The 20424-nt window shown below is 36.9% G+C and overlaps 3 protein-coding genes across 4 annotated transcripts; all 3 read right to left on the reverse strand.

The window, feature by feature from the left end:
* Positions 1-3916: 3916 nt before the first annotated feature.
* Positions 3917-6817, reverse strand: LOC113756208 (magnesium-dependent phosphatase 1-like). Of its 2 annotated transcripts, XM_027299979.1 has the most exons (5): positions 6785-6817; positions 6498-6631; positions 5620-5791; positions 4493-4609; positions 3917-4319 (listed from the first exon to the last, which is right to left on the reverse strand). In XM_027299979.1, the coding sequence occupies exons 2-5, from the start codon at positions 6605-6607 to the stop codon at positions 4149-4151; spliced, it is 570 nt and encodes a 189-aa protein (XP_027155780.1). In that variant the 5' UTR covers positions 6608-6631; positions 6785-6817; the 3' UTR covers positions 3917-4148. The 2 variants fall into 2 exon arrangements, with proteins under 2 accessions (XP_027155780.1, XP_027155774.1); XM_027299973.1 differs by having other exon boundaries at positions 6498-6812.
* A 2492-nt stretch (positions 6818-9309) lies between these two features.
* LOC113759242 (pelargonidin 3-O-(6-caffeoylglucoside) 5-O-(6-O-malonylglucoside) 4'''-malonyltransferase-like) lies at positions 9310-10659 on the reverse strand. Its single transcript, XM_027301809.1, has one exon. The coding sequence runs from the start codon at positions 10657-10659 to the stop codon at positions 9310-9312; it is 1350 nt and encodes a 449-aa protein (XP_027157610.1).
* Positions 10660-14863: 4204 nt separating this feature from the next.
* On the reverse strand, positions 14864-17530 carry LOC113763505 (terpene synthase 10-like). Its single transcript, XM_027307335.1, has 7 exons — positions 17228-17530; positions 16857-17130; positions 16365-16743; positions 16018-16236; positions 15781-15919; positions 15400-15645; positions 14864-15191 (listed from the first exon to the last, which is right to left on the reverse strand). The coding sequence occupies exons 1-7, from the start codon at positions 17495-17497 to the stop codon at positions 14889-14891; spliced, it is 1830 nt and encodes a 609-aa protein (XP_027163136.1). The 5' UTR covers positions 17498-17530; the 3' UTR covers positions 14864-14888.
* Between the last annotated feature and the right edge of the window lie 2894 nt (positions 17531-20424).

Raw genomic sequence — 20424 nt, forward strand, 5'->3', positions numbered from 1 at the left:
TTCCTAAAATTGGCAAAATGAGGACTCTCTGGTTATTTTGGCGGGAATTTTTTTTCTCTTGTAGGTATTTGATGGAATATTCAGGTGCTACGCTGTCGTAATTGCGATTTTTGCAGTGTTAGCTGAGATGGAATGGGGATTCATTTTCAAGTTTTGGAAGGTTCAATGTTTATTTTTATTTTCTTTTTTTTTTCCGATTAACTATGACGAAATTTCGTTGTCCTAAAGTGTTCAGTTTCTCTTGTACTAGAATTTGCAGTTCTGTGTATGTGCTCTTGTAATACTATGTCGTTTCAAAAGCTGTATCATTGTCATATTTTTGTGTGGTAAATACTTGATCGTAAATTATAATCGTGTTATGAGAGATAAAGGGAAAAATATTATGGTAGTCCTTCTTGAAGGACTTATTTGTATCCTTGAGAGTTTGTAAAAATTGCTAATAAGGTATTGAATAGGATGCTTCTTCGCTCACAGTCAATTGGTTTTGGATAAAAATGACCTCATGGTTTAACGGTTTAACATGATATCAGAAATGCCTTGGATTTTGATCCATCCTACAGGCAGCATAAGGTCCGTCTAAATGCTTTAACTTTGGTCTTACTGATTCTGAATTTATCATCCATTGCTACTTGTGCTGCCTGTCAAGAATTATTGCCTTGTTGATGCTTCATATACTGAATTCTTAAGGCCATTAAAAAGGATGTGAATGATTTGTTCACGGCCTTTCTATGTACTATGCTAAGCCACGTTACAATTAAGAAGAAAAAGAAACTGAACTAGTTTTCACAACATTTTGTGAAAGGAATAAATTGATGATACGTTTTGCTGGTATTACCATGCTCAGCATTTTCAATATTTGTTTTTAAAACAGCTTGATTTGTCTAACAGTCTTCACCAACTTAACTCAGGTCTTGGAGTATTGGGCTGGCAGGGGTATGCTGCAGATCTTGTAAGTCTGAGGATTGATTCACGCGAAATAAATGATGCATTGCTTTCAAAATATGGGCTTAGTATACTCAAATTCTCTTATTCTGTGTGATTTTACATGGATGAAATGTTGCTTTCATCAGCTGTGTGAAAATTATTAATTGACAGGTATAGTCGTTTATTGAAAAAGGTTTAAGGGACCTTGCCAAGTAGTATAGCTACTTAAGATTTCTTATTGTTTCACAAACTTATTAAGGACCTAAATTGCAGAAATGGTTGGGATTAGGCTTCCTATCTCAAATTCCTGAGATTTTCAGTTAATGTTGGTAGAACCATATATTGTTTGTTGAATGTTTCGCTTCCATATTCTTGTGTGGTTAATTTGGAAGCATTTCAAAGTCTCAAATTTGTAATGGAAGTGAATGATTAATAGGTGTAGCATATGTAACGTCTTGTCAATCTATTGATCCCGTAAAGATCTCTTGTTGCCACCTAAAAGTTGTAAAGCATTTGACATTTTAACCTCTAGTTTCAATGTTAAAATGGTATTAAATCTGCAAAATATGGTTTTCTCAACGATTTCCCATCCCGGTCTTGCAGTATCTTTGTGTTGCAACTATCAGAGTAAGGTTTTCTGTTTGGTCAATAACCATCTGTGAAGTATGAGAAACTTGGTTGCAGGATATCCTACCGCTATATATTGTTATACCTTTTAAGGGAAGTGTAGAACCATTTTTCGGAACACTTGTGCAAGTGTTGATGTTGAGTGTCCAACAGAAGCACTTAATAAGACCAGTCCAATTCTTGTCCAAAACCATTTGCTCGTACCATAAAATGCCAATTTCTACCTTGCTTTTGGATCACTCAAGAATCTTTGTCAGCCCGTCTCTTTGCCACCCCTAAACTAACTGGCTAAGGATGAGTTTGTACCATTTGGTATAAGTAAGAGAACCACAGGCTGAACCCTCTTTGCAATAATTTCAGCAGTTGTTAGAGAAGCTGTGGATGTTATAATCAACTCGTTTTTGTTAAACATGTTTCTTTTATTAATATCTTCTAGTTTGTTTCAGTGTTGCTGTGATGACAAGAGCTTTCCCAGAATATTCTGGTGAAAGACAAGAGCTTGTGCTTCTTCAGAAGATAGCATGTTACCTGCTTCTATCCTGTGGGCTGATTTATATTGTATCAGTAAGTAATATAAGCACAATATCTGCTATGGAGAAGGATAAACCTGTCATTAATTCTTTGAACTCTCTAGTCTAAGAGAATGTAATTCACCTAATTTCCAGGAGTTTACTTTTACAAGAGAGAGAATCTGTCCTTATTGACTATCCCCATCTGCAATTCGAATATTCTTTGATTTCTAATCTAAGATGTAATTGTGATACTTCATCTTGTCAACTTTCAGGGCATACTATGCATTGGTGCATTAAAACGTGCTCGTCAGAAGAAAGAAGTTTCTAGGGATCAAGCTGTTAAGGATTTAGAGGTAAAATGTATCACATTGAATAGTTTGCATACCATCGGGTGCACGGGTGGCCATTTTTGACACAACACAAATGAGCTGCTCGGCAGTAGAATGCATTAAATAAGTTAGTTTGAAGCTTGGTGAATTTGCAAATAAACCACTGCATGCACGTTGAAGAAAACATGCTAGTTGACCCATTTAAAATGATTAAATTTGCAAGCTGACAACGAATCAAAAAGAATTGCATGCCATTAAGGCCGTTTTTACCTTCATTGTGTATTGTAAGATATTTGCTGTGAAAGACATTTAGTGGATTTGTTAGGTTTGGGAAAATATTTGCAAGTTGTTAAACATTGTTTTCAGAATTTGAGAAATTTATATAGTGTCAACTCAAATCCTTGACGTAGTCTTTTCATGCTTTTTCTTTTCTTTTTCTTTTTTAACGCTTATTGTAGGAGTTGGAACGTCGTAGAGAGGAACTTGAGGCGTTGCTTGTTGAAGATAGGGCTTGAGAAGACTTTAAGTGCAGAGTCTGGCAGCTCAGGAGCATTCTGCTGCTCGACCTAGAATGGAAGCTTTTGATACTGGGAATCAGAGACCATAATCATAAATTCTTTTCTGGTTTTATTCTTTTGAGTTGGACCACACATTTTCTTAGGTGTACACTGTAGTGAAGCTTGAAGTAGCCTATTTGTACAGTTAAGTCTAACGTTTGCATTTCACTTGCACCTGAGACAACTCGCCAATCCACCCCTGCTGGTCAGTTTCGTGTTGGGGCTGTAGCCTGTATGCATACAAAGGGACCTTTCCACTTTGGATTGTTTCCGTACTGGTGCAAGATATTATTTCGAATCTTTGTTGATTGCTCCAGTACTTCGACGAAAATTTTGTAAACTCATGTTTCAAGGTATGTGAATTTTTGCTCAATTTTTTAAATTACTTTTATATAAGAAAACAGCTGTCAGAACTACTATTTAACAAGGGATAAATTGTAAAACATCAACTTTTAGGAAGAAAAAAAAAAAACTCTTTTAAGGGTAATGACTCCAATATTCAGATCACCCCCAGGGCAGTTAGGGAACTATAATTATATTTCCTTTTTTCTACAACTGATGGCTTTCCTCACGAGCACGTATCAACCTACGCTGCTGATTTTGAAAGCTTGGCGAATTCCATTGTGACTCTTCAAAGTTTAATGGTAAGGCTTCTTGGCTAATAAACTAGAGTCTCTTCTTTCTTTTTTATCGGACGTCCCCAAAGGGACAGCGTCCCTTCTTTCACAGCATGTATCATCACTATCCTAGGCAAGTAAATATCATTAGATCCAACAACTTATGCAAGTCAATAACATTTATAATTTACTTGGGACAATTGGAGATGATGTTCCATTTCTTTCTTTTCTCTACCATTTAGTCGAAATTGTAGACAATTGTATGCAGGATTGACCAACTTGAGCTATCATGTACGGAAAAAGTCCAATGCGCCACAAATTCTCTTGCATTGACTGCTTGAAGAAAAGGATAGGAGAATAGCCATCTTGCCCAAGGAAACTAATTAGACAAGCTCAACTCATGAACCGAAAAACGAAACTCTTACATCCATAAATAAGGGTTGCTACAGAAGTATGTGTCCACTATTATGAAGTGTCATTACAACAATATGTCATGTCCATGCGCTCCACGAGCATAGAAACCAATATGATCTTCTCCCAATTAAACGACTAGGAATATCATACTTCCCAACAAAAATGAAATCATTCCTTGTCCCTTTCTGATGAACCTGGTTTTTGCGAAAATTTCAGCCACTTTTGCTTGTTCCTATCAATTTTAGCTAAATTTTGAGAAAACTTTGAAAGTCCTTCTCTCAAAGCAGCAAGGTTTACCCCATTGCGCACCAATATGCTTGTCACGCCCATTTTTGACACCTGAAATATAAAATCTTCAAATTACTGGATTTGCAGGATAAGAAAACTCAGTTTCTCAATATTGCTCAAAACTGAGGTATGCATTCACTCAGCAAGGAACCACAGGTACCATAATCACAGACAATAAGTTCGATAATCAAATCAAACTACCAGGACCAGGAAGGAGACGGTACCGTTTCTATATTCCGATCTTCATCATCAAAAAAGAGCATTGCATTATAGGGCACACCAGTCCTCTGGTTTATTCTCTGAAAATGATCTGTTTTATGAGTCCAACTGGAAAATATTTCCTGGAATATGACAAGTATTCAGTGTTGCAGCCAAAAACAAGCAATATAGTGATAAGTCACTGTATACATGGTATCCTATCTAAAACTTTGCAAAACATCTAAGAACTGTTTTGCAACACAGAGAGTTTGCACTCGGTTTTAGTAACTACTCAGGTCACAACTTATCAAAGGGTTAGAGTCGATTGATGTAAGCAAATGTAAGACAACAGCTTGGGTGACAACATCTACACCCCCTTCCCCCCCCCCCCCCCCCGGGGGGGGGGGGGGGGGGCTCCCTACAATGATGCAAAACCACCATATCAATGAATATCAAAATTTTGTTTACGTGTAACCAGGCACTTGAAGGCCATAAATCAAGAAAATAAAACATCACCTTTTTTTTTTCTCATTTTGGTTAACTCCGTATATTAGTAAGCAAAATTCAGTTGTTAAATGAATCCCCACAATGAAATAGGCATGTGCAAATATCAAGTTGACACACCCTTAAACCAGACTTCTGAATAGCACCTTCCACGCACAAATATGGTGCACGAAAGAAGTTTGTAGTTGATGAAAGATTTTCACAAAATTCGACTTTAGTAACCTATCGGTGCTACAAAAGATCACAGTTTGGATACTGCAATCACAGGAAAGTATGACAATGTAAAAATTCTAAAGGTTCATAGGGATTGCTTACCAAAATAACAGAAAGAACATTCATAGATGCAAGAAAATACAATCAGATGCTTGCCCAACACTAATTTAATAAAAGGAGTTCCAATTATTTACTCCAGAACTCTAATTAGGGGCTGCAACATCACTGCCTAGACTTCTAACCAATTCAAGAAGTTAGGAAATGTTGCCACTTCACTCATGTCATGCGTTCCTGTTTCTCCGTGACATCCACTATCAAGACAAGATTTCATTGCGTACTCTGATACTTGTGAAGACTATCAAATTGATGACCTCAAGTCAGCAGTAGCAATGAAATAAAATAAAATAATACATAAATTACTTCTATACTGGATCACCTTAGCAACAAACATTGACTTTATCCCCAATTTGTCAAGATATGTGTTTGCTATATCTGCTGTTGGTGATCTCGAGGCAACAGCAACATCAACGCCCTTGTCCTTGAGTGCATATAATATGCCTCTGGCATGAGGGTAGAGCGATGGCATTTCACGTTTGGAGCGACACTCACTGGAAAATAAACAAATAAGAGTTTCCAAGGAGAAAAATAAACACTCAAACAGACAGAAAAGGACATGATCAGCAGAAATTGTCCACTTTTCTCCAGTATTGTGACACGAGACATAGCATAACTATATTTGGAAAGAAAAATTCCCTGAAAGATCACATAATTTAGTGGATGTGCAGATAGATACAAACTTATTGTCCAAAACCGTTTTGGATCATCCGTACGAAATCACCAGTACTGAGCCTCATCGCTAATGAATCATAACGTAAACCATAGATAAAAAGCGTGATAAGTTGTCTAGTGACCACATTTTATCATAAACACTGATTAGCCCTTAAAAATAAGCCAAGTTTCACTAAACATGACAAATATACTTTAGTGGGTAATCTGCATTTATTTATGAGCTCTTATGCTGTCCAAGTACATTAGATTGACAGAAAGTACAAAACGGGAACTCCGTAAGGACCATAACATCTGATTCGGTTAACTAAAGCCAAGAAAGGATGAATTACATTTGCATTCCTCGAAACAGTCATATATTGACCATCCAGCAAAACCCAAAGTTTCAAAATCCAGGTACAAACTTAGATGGGATTCACCAAAGAAACAGAAACGGGAAAAAGTGATGGTTTAATCCAAGAATCACAAGCAACAAACAATTGACAGAATTCTCAAGAAAAATAGAGGAAATAATAAAAAATGGTTAACCAGTAGAAAGGCCAGATGGTGTAATCAAGATCGAAGACGATAAGGCGAGGGAGCACTTGAAATAGTCCCATTATCTCCATTGCTTCATTCTTCACCTTCTCGTCTCCCATCTTTTGATATTTTGATTCTTTAACCTTCACAAAAATGGTTAACCAGTAGAAAGGCCAGATGGTGTAATCAAGATCGAAGACGATAAGGCGAGGGAGCACTTGAAATAGTCCCATTATCTCCATTGCTTCATTCTTCACCTTCTCGTCTCCCATCTTTTGATATTTTGATTCTTTAACCTTCACTCCCTGTCTGTTTCTTTCCGCACAAATTTTCTTCTTTATTATGGTATTCTAGTTTCTGGGTGAGCAGAACTGTTCTACTAGCAACATTTGTAGCCCATGGACGGAACTAGCCCAAAGATGCAATACCCTTCAATGAAGGGAACCCAAAAGAGGGCCGAGGTATTACTACCCTTCTGACTCTGGCCTTTAAAATATGGGCCCAAATTTTTCCTTACAAGTTATGTTCAAAGAGAATTTCTACACTTAACCAACCATGGCTTATTAGGTATTGGTGGTTTTAAATTATTTTATTCTGTTTGCACTCATCTACATAAAGGGTTTGGGGGTAGATATGGGTTAGCAATAGGTGTGATTGGTGTGGTTGTTTTATTATATTAATGATTTGGTATCCAATTATGTAATTTTATTATATTTTATAATGTGTAATAAAAGTTATACAAAACGTACATCAAATCATAAAATACAATAAATTGTGTGAGTGTACGTCAAATTATTAAAAAAAATATATAACAATCGTACCAATTGTATATAATACTAATTGTACTACATAAGTCCATACATAAGCATTAACCAAGCACGATTTGTTAGTAGTTATTTCTATTCAGTGCTGTTAATCGACTCGTGCCTTTATCGAGTCAGGTTCAAAGCTCAGTCGATTAAGTGGACAAGTCTTGAAATGTGTTCGAAATCAACTCGACAAATGGGACTTGTGACTTGAACTTGAGCTCTAATTCGACTCCTTCATTACATACGAGTCGAGCTCGAAATCTCAAACAACTGTCATTATCAATTTTGTTGATATTCATACAAATACTACTATTCAATCAGACAATTTTTATGAAATAGCATATATGCCATTTCTTATCAAAGTCAAACGAGCTAATCGAATAACAAACTATTCGAGTTGACTTGACTTGTTAATTAATCGAATAAATTTTTAGATCGAACTCGACTCGTTTAATGAAATTAACGAACCAAGTTCGAGCATTATCAAGCAGAGCCTATTCAAACTTATTCAAACTTTCAAGTTACTCGTTTCATTTAACAACACTATTTCTATTCAATGTTTACCATAATAACTTCATCTATCTACGTTTTATGTATAGGTGAGCATATTTGTAGTTCTTTTTTTTTTTAATATCCTTTGGAGATCTTCCTAATTTTTTTAATGTTTTTATCGGGTAAATCTAATTTTTTTTTTGTATATCTTACGATATAGAAGTGTACAAAATCGAAAAATTCTGATTTATCGGCTGAATTGAATTTAGAATTTTTGAAATCGGTAATTCAAAATTCGGAACTGAAATTGGGTTTTTCTATTTTTAATTATGTGAATTTGGTTTGAATTCGGTAATAGAATTTTTCAAATCGGAATTTCTGATTTCGAATTTTTGATTTCAAATTCACAATTCACAATTCGAAATCGAAATTCGAAATACTTATTTCGATTTCAAATTCGTTTTTCATATATATATATATAAAAACATATATAATATTTTATATATACATATATAATATTATATATATATATATGTAATATAACATTTATATTATAATAATAATTTTTATATTCTTGAATTCGGTGATTCGGAATTCTTATTTCGATTTCAAAGTAATTTTTCATATATATATATATATGTAATAAAACATTTATATTATAATATTAATTTTTATATACCTGAATTCGGTGAAATCGAAATTTACCGAATTCCAAATTGAATTCGAAGTTGGTGAATTTGAAATCAAATTCGGTCGGAAATTCTGATGCCAAAATTTTAAAAAATTTCGATTTCAAAGTTTCGAATTACCGACTTCGATTCCGATTCACACTCCTACTGCGATATGGGTCGTTCTCAGATTTTCGCTTAAATCAGCACTACACTAACTCCTAAAGTCCAATGTCATTTTTACTGTATATTGTAAGTAGAAAAGGTTTTTCTGCATAACTGTCCATGGATATAGACTTGCACTGACTGTACTTTCTACTTCTCGAAGCCTTTTTAAGAGTAAATTAAAGAATCTTGGATTCAAGTTGTCTAACTCAATTAATTCATCATGAAAGGGAATATTAGAGGCTCCAAGTCTTAGTATATGTGATCTAGTCTCTTTTCCTATTATTTAGGTTTATTTGTAATATTATTGAATTGTAATTTCAACCATTTGTGGTTAATTTGTTGATTATGTGACCCCATTGTGGTTTATAGTAATCTTCTGTAACCAAAAAACAAGAAAAACAAAGACTTTGAAATTTTTTTCTACAACTTGCATATTTGACCAGAAAAAGGGCGGTGCAACTTAATTAATAGTAGCAGCAATCAAAGCAAACGTCAATTTTAGCTACGTACCCTAATATTTAATCAAAGTTCTTAGTAATTAATCAGCAACTCATTCATTGGTTTGACACATCAGGTTTTGGACGTAGTCATGTCCTCATCCTTGATGAATCATGAAATATAGAAACCAAAGTACAAAAAAAAAAGGGCGTACGATTGTGGCAATAATGCAAACTTTCAGCCCATTCAGGCGGCCGTAAAAGTTGTGATGTCGTGATCCTGTTGGAGCATATACATATCTTTCTCGTCCAAACTCAACCATGCTTCGATGCCATCGCCATCTTTGGTGTCCATCATCACACAAGAATTCGGTGCAGGTATGCTAGCAGGGCTTATCCAAATCGGTTTTCCCCACCCAAAATCAACTTCGTAGAGTGGAAACCGGCACCAGCTAGTAAACATAATAACATTCAGATCTCCACCACTGTTGCATATAATTTCAGTGACATGTTTAAAGGAATCGATGATCACCATGTTTCCATCCTCCCCAGAGTTGAGAATTCTCGCGCAATCTGCTGCGGTTTTCCTGACTGCATCCCCAACAAGATTTACAGTGCCTTGAAGCCCTGGGCTTTTGGCTTGCTCCGCGGCGCAATTGGCTACCGCGAAAGTACAGAAGTTCCCACAAGAATGTTTTGGAATAGGTGGAGAAGTTTTGTTCCTCAAATTTACTGTATGCGTAATGAGTGAAGCTCTTGAACGTCCATATTTTGCTCGATCAAGTCCAAGAAGAGCCCTTATAAAGAGGCCGGAAACCAATTGCACTCTTGTATACTGATGCTTGGTTGTGCCATTTTCGCAGTTCATCAAGACTTTGGACCGAATTTTGCTTATCGCCCTTCCATCAAACACAAACCTCCTCGTCAATATCTTAGGGACATCCTGGCCATTGGTTTGTGGGATTCGAAGCTCAAGCTTAGGCAAGTTTCTTCCAGGGAAGTAATGGGAGGAATTGAAAACAGGGCAGACGTTTTCCCTGCCTTCTTCTAGACTGCATGCATCAGCCCAGGCACAGAGAAATGTGCCCAGGGTGGCTGCATCTGCAATCCTGTGGGAAATGCACACGCCGATCGCCATACCACCACATTCAAACGTGCTAACCTGAATTGACAACAGTGGATCCGTGACTCCATCAGCGGCGTAAAGCGGGCACGGAAGGAGATCGTTGAGCTGCTCAGGTTTCATCTCCGGTCCAAGAAGTTGATGCAGATGGCAGTTCAGGACCTGTGCTTCTGCGTAATGAACACCTTGATCTCTACAATCAATGAGGCGACTTTCCTCGACGTACCTTCCTGCTAGAGGGTAGAACTGGGGTAATACCTGAGCTAACGAGGTCTCCAGCAACTGTTTGATCCTAGTCTTGTCGTCAGCTTTGCTGCTGTTGTTGACATAGTAGAGAATCAGTGGGACGTTCGCTGTTGGAGACATTTCATCAGTGAAAGCTATACGGAAGTTTCTAAGGTCATGGGGAGTAGGAGTTGATGGTTGAATGAGCTTCCTAGATAGAACCTTAACTTCCATCATCATCATCTTCATCATCGGTTGGTCTCTCCTATTGGGAGGAAGTGGCAAAATAAATGATGCACCACTTATAGGAAATTGTCGAGGATGAAAGGGATTTTTCCTTTCTTTTTTGGAGGGGCTTGAGGTGGTTGAACATGAATGAAGCCAAACTAAATAGTATTAAATGAAATCTTAAATTGGAAAATTGTGTTTATTGAGAAGAAGCTGTATCTGTTGTTATATTGCTCTTTACGCTGCCTGCACTATATAATTGTATCTATATCGGTTATATTGCTCTTTACACTGCATTATTCAATCAGGACCGGTTATTTTAGAAGTCCCTGCCTACTAGCTAGATTCCTTTCGTCTCAAACACTGATACTTTTTGTCCAAACTTTTAACAGTTAATGCTCCTCGCTGTGCCGCCGGCATGTCCTTTTCGTGTCCACTTCATTATAAATATAAATTAAAGTGAATAGGAAAATTAGTAATTGTATCCAGTTGTGGAGGTTTGCAAGTCACTGAAGCCTATCATCTCATTTACAATTTATTGACCTTCTTATGTTTAATCAATTGTTCTACTACCAGATACTTTCCGGGCTTCAACGAGTCAGTATATAACTCAATCGAGCCAAGTTCAACTTAAAAGCCGGTTACGAACTACTCAGTTGGTTTGCAATCCTAAATACTTTCATGCATCCCATGCACCATTTCAGTGCACCATATGGTTAACTTTTATTCGTTCATTGATGTGTACAGATAAATCGAAATGCCAACATCATATATAACATATTGTATTCCAAGGATTTCACGCCTCTCGATTAGATTACCGCCACCATGATTTGCCAATTCACTTATCTAAATTTTTTGTATCAGTAAAACATGTTCAAGATATATAATTAGCATGTACCAACTTGGTTAACCAAAATAGTGAAACACACTATTTTATCCTCATCAAAGAATCGACACATACCCTTTTTTTTCACCCCTCCTCGTATCCTTTTCAATTTTCACCCTCAACGGTAAGACACGGAATTAAATCCTAAATTTGACAGTGAAGAGAGTTCTATTAGTGTTTTTGTCTCAATTAAAATTATTTATTTACACCCTACTGATTTATGATGACAGGTGGATAGAGGACAAGGTCCTAGACTCCTAGTGGTGAAAATTGTAATAACGTATCCTGATTAGGGATGGCAATGGGCACCCGCCCCGCGGGGGGCTCTCGGGGCGGGGGCGGGGGGGAATTATTTCCCCCCGCTTAGAAACGGGGCGGGGGCGGGGGAGTATACCCCCGCCCCATCCCCCGCCCCGCCACCCGCAAAACAAAAAAATATATATATAAATATATATAATATGTAAGTTAATTAGTTATAAACTTATGATAATGATATTATTAGTTAGATGTATTATATAATGTATATTAGTTTATGTAATATAATTGATATTATCAATTATATGAATAATTATGCATGTCTACTAATAGAATTTATTAATTAGTTATACTAAATTTACTAATACATTTATACTAAATTTCTAATTACACTTAATAGAATAACACTTTTTTCTCAAAAAAAAGCACAAACACAATAAAGAATTAGTGATTGCATTTGTACTAAAAGTGAAAACTTGACTATTTTAGTTATATTTATTTCATCATATTGGATTGTATTCAAATAACTTCTGTTTGATTGTTTTTATGAGTTTCAATTGTAAAATTACAATGAATAATAATTTGGTGATGTGTTGATATTTTAGTACTTGATTATTTATTAAAATTTAATTATAATAAAATTATATAATAAAATTTTATTAACCCCGCGGGTGCCCCCGCGGGGAAGCGGGGCAAGGCGGGGCGGGGCGGGGGGAGCAGGAAACGGGGGACGGGGGGAACTAATAGGCAACGGGGCGGGGGGGCCATCCCTAATCCTCATACGATATCCAATCAAGTTTAGTTTAAAATGTTTTTGCAAGACGATCTTGACTTATGAGATGGATCATTAACTATTTAATTTTGAAAATATATGAGGATTATCCCACACTAGAGATTAGAGAATGTCTAATAAAACCGTAGGTTGGATCGGAGCCGCTTATTTGGGGGCCGGGCCATTCTTTTGGGTATCTCGGGCTGAGAGCTTTCTCCAATCGTTCCATGGCCACAATTCGTGGAGGAAACTTGGGCTAATGAACGGGTCCAATTATTAGTGGGCGACGAATGACGGTCCGTAAAGCGCACACAAACTTTTCATTTTGGTGGATGGCTACTCTGAAATCGTGCATCAGCTTTTAAGCTATGTTTTCAGAACCGGACCGGATAGCGACTCGGCCGAGGTCAGGGGTCAGGGGTCAATGAGTTCGACCGGGGGTCGATAGGGGTCGAACAGAATGATGTCATAAATAAAAATTATTTAAAAATTAAAATATTATATATATGATATCTAATAATATATTGATATTAATAAAGGTATATTCATATATATTTGATGTTTCAAATATATTTAACAAGAAAATACAAAAGAAATTAGAACAATCAAGTAGCAATTTATATTATTTAATAAATATTAACAAGTTTAGAATTAAAATTATGAATTTAATTGAAAAATAACATCAAATTTTAGGACAATATTTATAAAGTATCAAATATTTGAGGTATATCAATAAGTTTTAACAATTTAGGGGGCCAAAACATAATATTAAAAATTTTGAATTTTTTTTTAAAAAAATTACTGTTGAACCGGAAAAACCGGTTTTTTTCCGGTCAAACCCGATTTTTGACCGGCTTTGACCGGATCTTAAATTTTCGATTTTTTAATGTGACTCGGACCGGCTACCTGGCCGGTTCCCGATTCGACCGGCCGGTCCGGTCCGAGTTTGAAAACAGAGCTTTTAAGTCCCTCAATCGAGCGCTATCATGCCGAGGTCGGGCTTTGGGATTGACTGGGTCGTTTTGCTTGGGCCCACTCGATAGGTTTGCATTGATGAGATTTTGCAAGTAATCGTATTTGGAATTACGTGGCCATTTAAGTTTTTTCTTATATGGCCTCTAGACATGAGAAATTAGAAAGTTCCATGCATTCAACTAATGAAATTCTCGGAGGAATATCATTTATCATAAAAGTGATATGCTACGCATGACGCTCATTTGTGTATGAAATAATATATTTGATCGACTAGTACAGCTACTGCTGTTCGAGTTGGGATACGGGGTGCAACCGTTTGTGCCCGTTGTCCTCATTTTGCACTGTGCGTAACATTGGTTAAACACGATGTAACTTTTTTTTCACAAGATGTATTTTCAGAACAGATAGTGATGGGCCCCACACTTGGCACGAAAATCGAGTTATATGGTGTAATCTCAGCCGCACAAAATTTTGAGGGCAAATCTTGGCCCTTAACCGTGCAGGACGGTCTTCAGTCCCTGCCCCAAATCCTGTTCGGGTTTTCTCTTAACATACCAACTTGTACGGCATTTGTCAACACTAGCATAAAGAAAATCTAACCACCGGGACAGGAGTTACTCCAGGAAGTATTCCTGCATGTGTCAATGTATGTAACTCATGCAAAGTGCACTTGAACCCCTACGCCATGCACCCCACCTCCAACCCAATCAAGTCGAGTTTTTGTAATTAGCAAATTTAGGAATTGTGATTTTTGGTAGAAAAATTTTTACGTTTTTTGTAAATATATTTTTTAATTATCTTTTTATTTCGCATATTATGATCGCATATTTGGTAATTATTACATGTTTATTAACAAATAAATGAGATTATTATTGCATTAATGGGCGGTTGTACGAACCACTACCGGAGTTTTGTCCTTAGTTAGAGTTTGCTTATTATTGAATTAATTTGAATTTTCTTTCGTTTGATTTTGTTTAGTTAAAATGATTTTTAAAATTTTAATTTTCCAACCACCCCCCCCCCCCCACAAACACCCCTTTAATAATTTTCCACTCATTAACATCGATGTTGGGTGCCTGGGCCTGAAAGTAATTTTGAAATGACACTAGTGATGAAACGCACCTGGCGGGTCCATTCATAACATATACTTACCATAACTCAATAACACAGAATTTCATGTACAACAAGAAAACACTACGATTATTATGCGAACAAACTCTATCCAAATATAGAACTGATTATTTCTTCTTCAATACAGATTAGATATCTGGGAGAGAAAGAGAAGTTTAACCATTTACTTCCAAATTCATGATCATCAACAGAGCGTGGTTGTTTCTGCACGTACGTGATTCAGCCCATTCTCTACGCAGGCGGGACTGGGGAGAAGAGTGATGCCAAGATGCGATCCTTAGCCTCAGGATTGGAATGAAGGCCATGCCCATCTCCGTATTGGTACATCACCAGGGCCACTCTTCCAAAGTTCTTTGCAGCTGTAACAAAAGTCTTGGAAAAAGGCGATTCCGCCCATTCACTGTCCTTGTTCATCTTCTTCCACGTCTCCCTCAGCAAAAACCATACATGTTCCCTCGACTCTTCTTCTGAACAACCTGCTTCCTTCATGTAACATTGCACCAATTTCGGGACATCACCTCTTTTCATCTCCCCCTAGTTCAACGGATAATGAGTCCAACAAATGAAAAACCAAAATCTTCGCTAATTCTATTTCAAGTGATAATGCTAGCCAGGTTTTGAGGAGGTAATTAAACATAGGAAAACAAGACTGTTGTATATATATATATTTAAGCATTACTATATGCTAGCTACTAGAATATTCCTTGATTGTATACAACATGCAGAGAATCTCAAGACTCACTGGTGATGTTCCTAAATCATTTGCAAATCGTTGAATATATGAAGAGCAGCGAACGATATCGTGGGTGTCTAGGACATCCATGGCTTCCTTATTCATGGGATTGGTAACCCCTGCATAAGCATGCATTAACATTACCGGAACCGACATTGAAACCCATGCATTTTCCAGGTATTCCTCCACTGTTGGTGTGTATCCAGCGTAGTACCATTTTGCCTCTTGTAAGTATGCTTTACACAGATCTGCCCACTGGTAATTAAGGACAATTGAAGTGACAAACATGAGACGAATAAACTTAATTAGCAACATTTAAAGAGAGACCACAAATTTTCATTTTTCCCTTAATTACGAGCAAATTAAACACATAATTTTTCAGATAGGTACCACTTTTCTTAGGTATTCCACTATATGTACGCCTTGCTCTTTGAGAGCGTCATAGGCCATCTCGTTGATGGAATTGAAAAATCCAAGATATCCAACTCTCATGTAGTCTGGAAGTTGATCTATGGCTTTGACATCCCACCTGAATATTGACAAAAAGTACGTGTTATAATTTTGCATGATCTATGGCTAGTTTTTTTTTTTTTTAAATAAGTACTTGGCTATTATTAATTTGCTTACCTGTCAACTGCATCAGTAAAAAGTTCCAATTCTTCCAAAGTTCCATAAACATCGTATATGTCATCTATCATTGTAATCAAAGCAAAGACCTTGGTGAGCATTCTTCGACAACTTCCGTACTGAGGCTCGAAGACAGCTCCTATTGCCCAAAAGAAATTCTCCACTATCCTGTCCCTGATAAATGTCAACTTTTCCGCGATTCGTATGTTCTTCCACCACCTTTTTACACGCAACAAGAAATTAAACTGGATGAGTTACACACATACACATAATAATACGTACTCAGCTCAAGATGCCATCATAAATCTATGCAAGCACTAATATTTATAAAATCAAACTCCAATTACCAGGACACATGTTTTAGGTCCTGCTGATGTATTGCTTGAACAATGTTGAAGTCTATTTTTGCAAGCTCAAGTAGAGTAGGATTCACGTTGGGACTTCTCTCGTATGCATCGATGTACCACCTAGCTTCTATCCTCGGCGCTCTCCACCTCAGGGGAAGCTCTAGTGCATGGTACACTAAAATCCTGAGATTTTGATCAGTATTTTCCTTGCCTAGATAATTATTGAGGTGCTTAGTTGTGAATTCCCTTGCCAAATCCAGGGTGGCTTCACCTTCCAACGACAGGAAAGATGCTTCATACAAACTTAGCAGTCCCATTGTATCCTCAGAAAGGCTTTCATCAAATTCACCATCCTCAGTTATGAAATCATTGAATATATCTGCGACCATTTATTAAGATATCTAATAAATACAATACAGAGGAAAAAAAAAGAGAGAAAGAGACACGGACAAGAAATAACTAACAAATAACATATGATATATAGTCAAGGACCTTGAGGGACGTTAAAACCATTTTGCCTGAAGATTCTAAATTCAAGAGCAGCCGCATACAAATCCTCTTTGTTTCTTTTATGATTGCCTTCATGAATAGCTTTGTACGCGCTGCTTAATAGTCTGTTGATTCGACCCTCAAAGTGATAAGCCAGTCCTAGCCTTTCCAACCCGTCGACAAGCTCCATGCAATCCAGCAGCTTCATATCTCCCTCGTCAAGCATCATCTTCACTTGCTCCTTCAACTCATTAGCCCGACTGACGTAAATATCACCCTTCATTTCACATTTATTATTGTTTCAACAACCAAAATTCTGTTCACAAGTTACGAGCAATATATATAGATATAATTAATGGAAAGATGATCAGTACCGCATATTCATTTTTTAACGACTGAATGTAATCGAATTCCCAGAGTGGAGCTTCGTAGTTCCCTGAGCGTCTATTAATGAGCTGCTGCTTCTGACCACTTTGCTCTCGGACGTTAGCCGCTGCCATAGTTGCATTTCTCATGGCTGCAGCACGAAAAGTAGTGAACGTAGCTCGCCCGGAAGGGAGACAGGAACTGAGATGGTTATGTTTATTCACTTCCCAAAGAGGGGTGGAAGAATTGGTGGGAACCGGCAAGTTGATGATCGCCATTGAATTTTCTACGCTAGTAATGATCCCAGTAACACATTAATCACACTGGTTACGTATGGTATTGGTATATGGCAGATGGACTGCCTATTTATAATTGTGAAAAAACCGACAACAAACTTATTGTTGAATGGATGTTCTGCTTAGATTGGTAAGCCAAACAAGTTTTTATCGGTTTCAGTCTTTTAAACCACCCCAGCTATTCCTTGGGAAAGGTTCAGAAGAAACTTCTAATTGCGTACTCAAAAGCTTTTATAACGCACACCATAACTCTCCCTCCCTCTTAAGATTTTGGAACTCAAAGGGCTTCTTAAATTCTTTTTTTTTTTTTTTTTTTGGCAGTCGGCATTTCTTTTACATGAACAAGATCGCTAGAAATGCTGCAAAAATGGAGCTTCCGAATAGATTAGAAAAAATTCAACCTTATTTGTAAAGATATTTATTTTGAGCACAACCGAGAGGTAGTCTTAATTAAAGTTGCAACTGAACTGGTCCATAAAATTATGTAGCCAAATGTTAGCTGTCTAATTTTAAAGTTTTTGCATATTCTTGGCAGCGACATTAACCAAATAATTACTTATAGAGCTTCTAATTCCACTATATAAACCTTCTCAAATCCTCCTTTCGCAAGGTAAGAATTAGAGACTCTCTTGAAGGAGGTAAAAAAGTTAAAAGAATTTTTTCTCAGCACCATGGTTCACTGTCGTGGATCGCGATCACATCGCGGTCTTGGTTGTTCCACATCTGGCGGACATATCAGTTGAATATTTGATAATACGCACATCATAGCACATGAAAGTTTTCAAAAAATCTGAAAAATTTACTAAAATTAAAAAATACCAAAAAATGAATAATTTGAAAAAATATCCGAGTCGATTCCGAGTGGATTCGGATATATCGGCCGATACCATACATCACGAATTCGAATTGGCCAATATCGTCTGAGTCAAAGTGAGTCGCTATGGATATGGTAATATCCGCGATTCGAAGGTCAGTATCATACTGGTCTCCTCCGTTCTGGTTACGACTCGGCCGATACATATCGGTATCAACCGATATTGCCAACCATGCTCAGCACCAACTGCTAGTTATGAAATAAAGGGATAATTAACCAAAAATATCAGATAGAGGACAAAAAATTTTGCATTTGTCATCCTTGATTGTTTGTGCCAGCTGGGAATGGCTAGTAAAGTTCGATAATAAAGTCTAAATAGAAAAACAAATTGGTAACCAGTACTTGCATTGCATTAAATTTGTTTAATGAAACAAACCATATATTATTTTGATGATTGCTCATGCTTTGTTGAAAAAAAATATCTGCAATCAACTCGTCTTTCAGGTTTGTATGTGTTCTTTGGCCCTGAATTGATTCCTGAAAACACATGATTCTCTTACCCACAAAAAAAAAAAAGAAAACACATGTTTCAGGAGTATCCCCTTTACATCCCACTGACATCAATACAACAACCAACAAGACTTTTGTTTATAAATAAACTTGGATTCATGTTAGTGACACCAGATACGATTTTGTCAAGCGTACTAGAGTTTTTGGTCCACTTGATTGTCTATGTCGGATCCCCCAAAAGAGCAAAATGAATACACTATAAAACCAAATAGGGAACTGTGGGGATATACAGCTGGCTGGCATACAGCATTTGCAATCCACAGATTTATTATGCACAGTAATCAATCTGTTAAACATGTCCGCGATGAAGATGTTTCTGATTATGCAGGCTTCTGGATAAAACTTTCCAATGAGTATGGGCGAGCGATCGTGTTTCTGGGAAACAAACAAACGGCCCGATGTCTTCTATGATCAAAGCAGACAAATTTTTTGAGACCCTAAATGGTAGATGCAGTAGGTAAACAATTTTCCCACGGATCAAAAACACACCAAAAAAAAAAAAAGATAATTAAGCTCACCGACGCAATTCAGACCGCATCAATCATGGATCAATCAGGACATGAAATGCTATCCCTGTTCCTACCAGCCGCGCACGCCAAGGCATCAAAACAGATGCACAGCAGAGACATGCACACACCTGTATATACGCTAGTTTTTGGGATATGGTAGATTCAAAACTAACATAATAAGTCAAAACATACTTTTGTTATTGCTATTGAATGCCAGGATAATTAGGATGAGATAAGCTGGTATCATGAGATGAAGCATAATATATTACAGATGACAGATGGGATTCAGATTTTAGGATATTAGAGTTTTGCCGTTTGTAGTAGAGGTGGCAATATGAATAAATGGTTAATAATTGGTTTTGACTTAATAGATGGTAGATGAAATTTATCCGATCCATTTAATAAATGGATTTAGATGGATGGATCTAAATGGATTAAATAAAAACCAATTATCCATTTATAATTCATTTAAATATTTTGGTAACTTTTTTTTTTTTTTTTTTGTCAGATCCCTCGGTATGCAGCAGCCACTTTGGGCCTTGACTAATCCAGAGTTGAGTCAGGTTGCACCCCATAAGAGGCACAAGCTCTCCCAGCACCTGTTTCTCCATTCACAAGACTTGAACCCGAGACCCTGCTTAAGGGGAGTCAAACGCCTTGCCAGTCAGACCAGGTACAGCACTTGGCCTAACAGCAAGGGTGATCCCTCTCGTTTCTCAACATCAGATGAAACTTTCATCATGAAAGCATTTCCTTAAATGCATGCCACAATAGCAGTATAGCACAAGATTGAAACATGATTTTTAAGTAAATGGATATATGTTTTTGTGGATAATTCATATAAATCCATTTAATTTAATGATTTTACTTTGGTCAACCATTTAAAACCAATACTATAAATGGACAATCCAAATCCATTTAATTATGGATTATATGAATGGATAAATGGATCTCAATCCAAATTGCCACCTCTAATTTGTAAGTTTCTAGGACTTTGGTACAATGAGACAGGGTTC

This window comes from Coffea eugenioides, chromosome 2, assembly GCF_003713205.1.
Source record: "Coffea eugenioides isolate CCC68of chromosome 2, Ceug_1.0, whole genome shotgun sequence".
NCBI classification, from domain to species: Eukaryota; Viridiplantae; Streptophyta; class Magnoliopsida; order Gentianales; family Rubiaceae; genus Coffea; species Coffea eugenioides.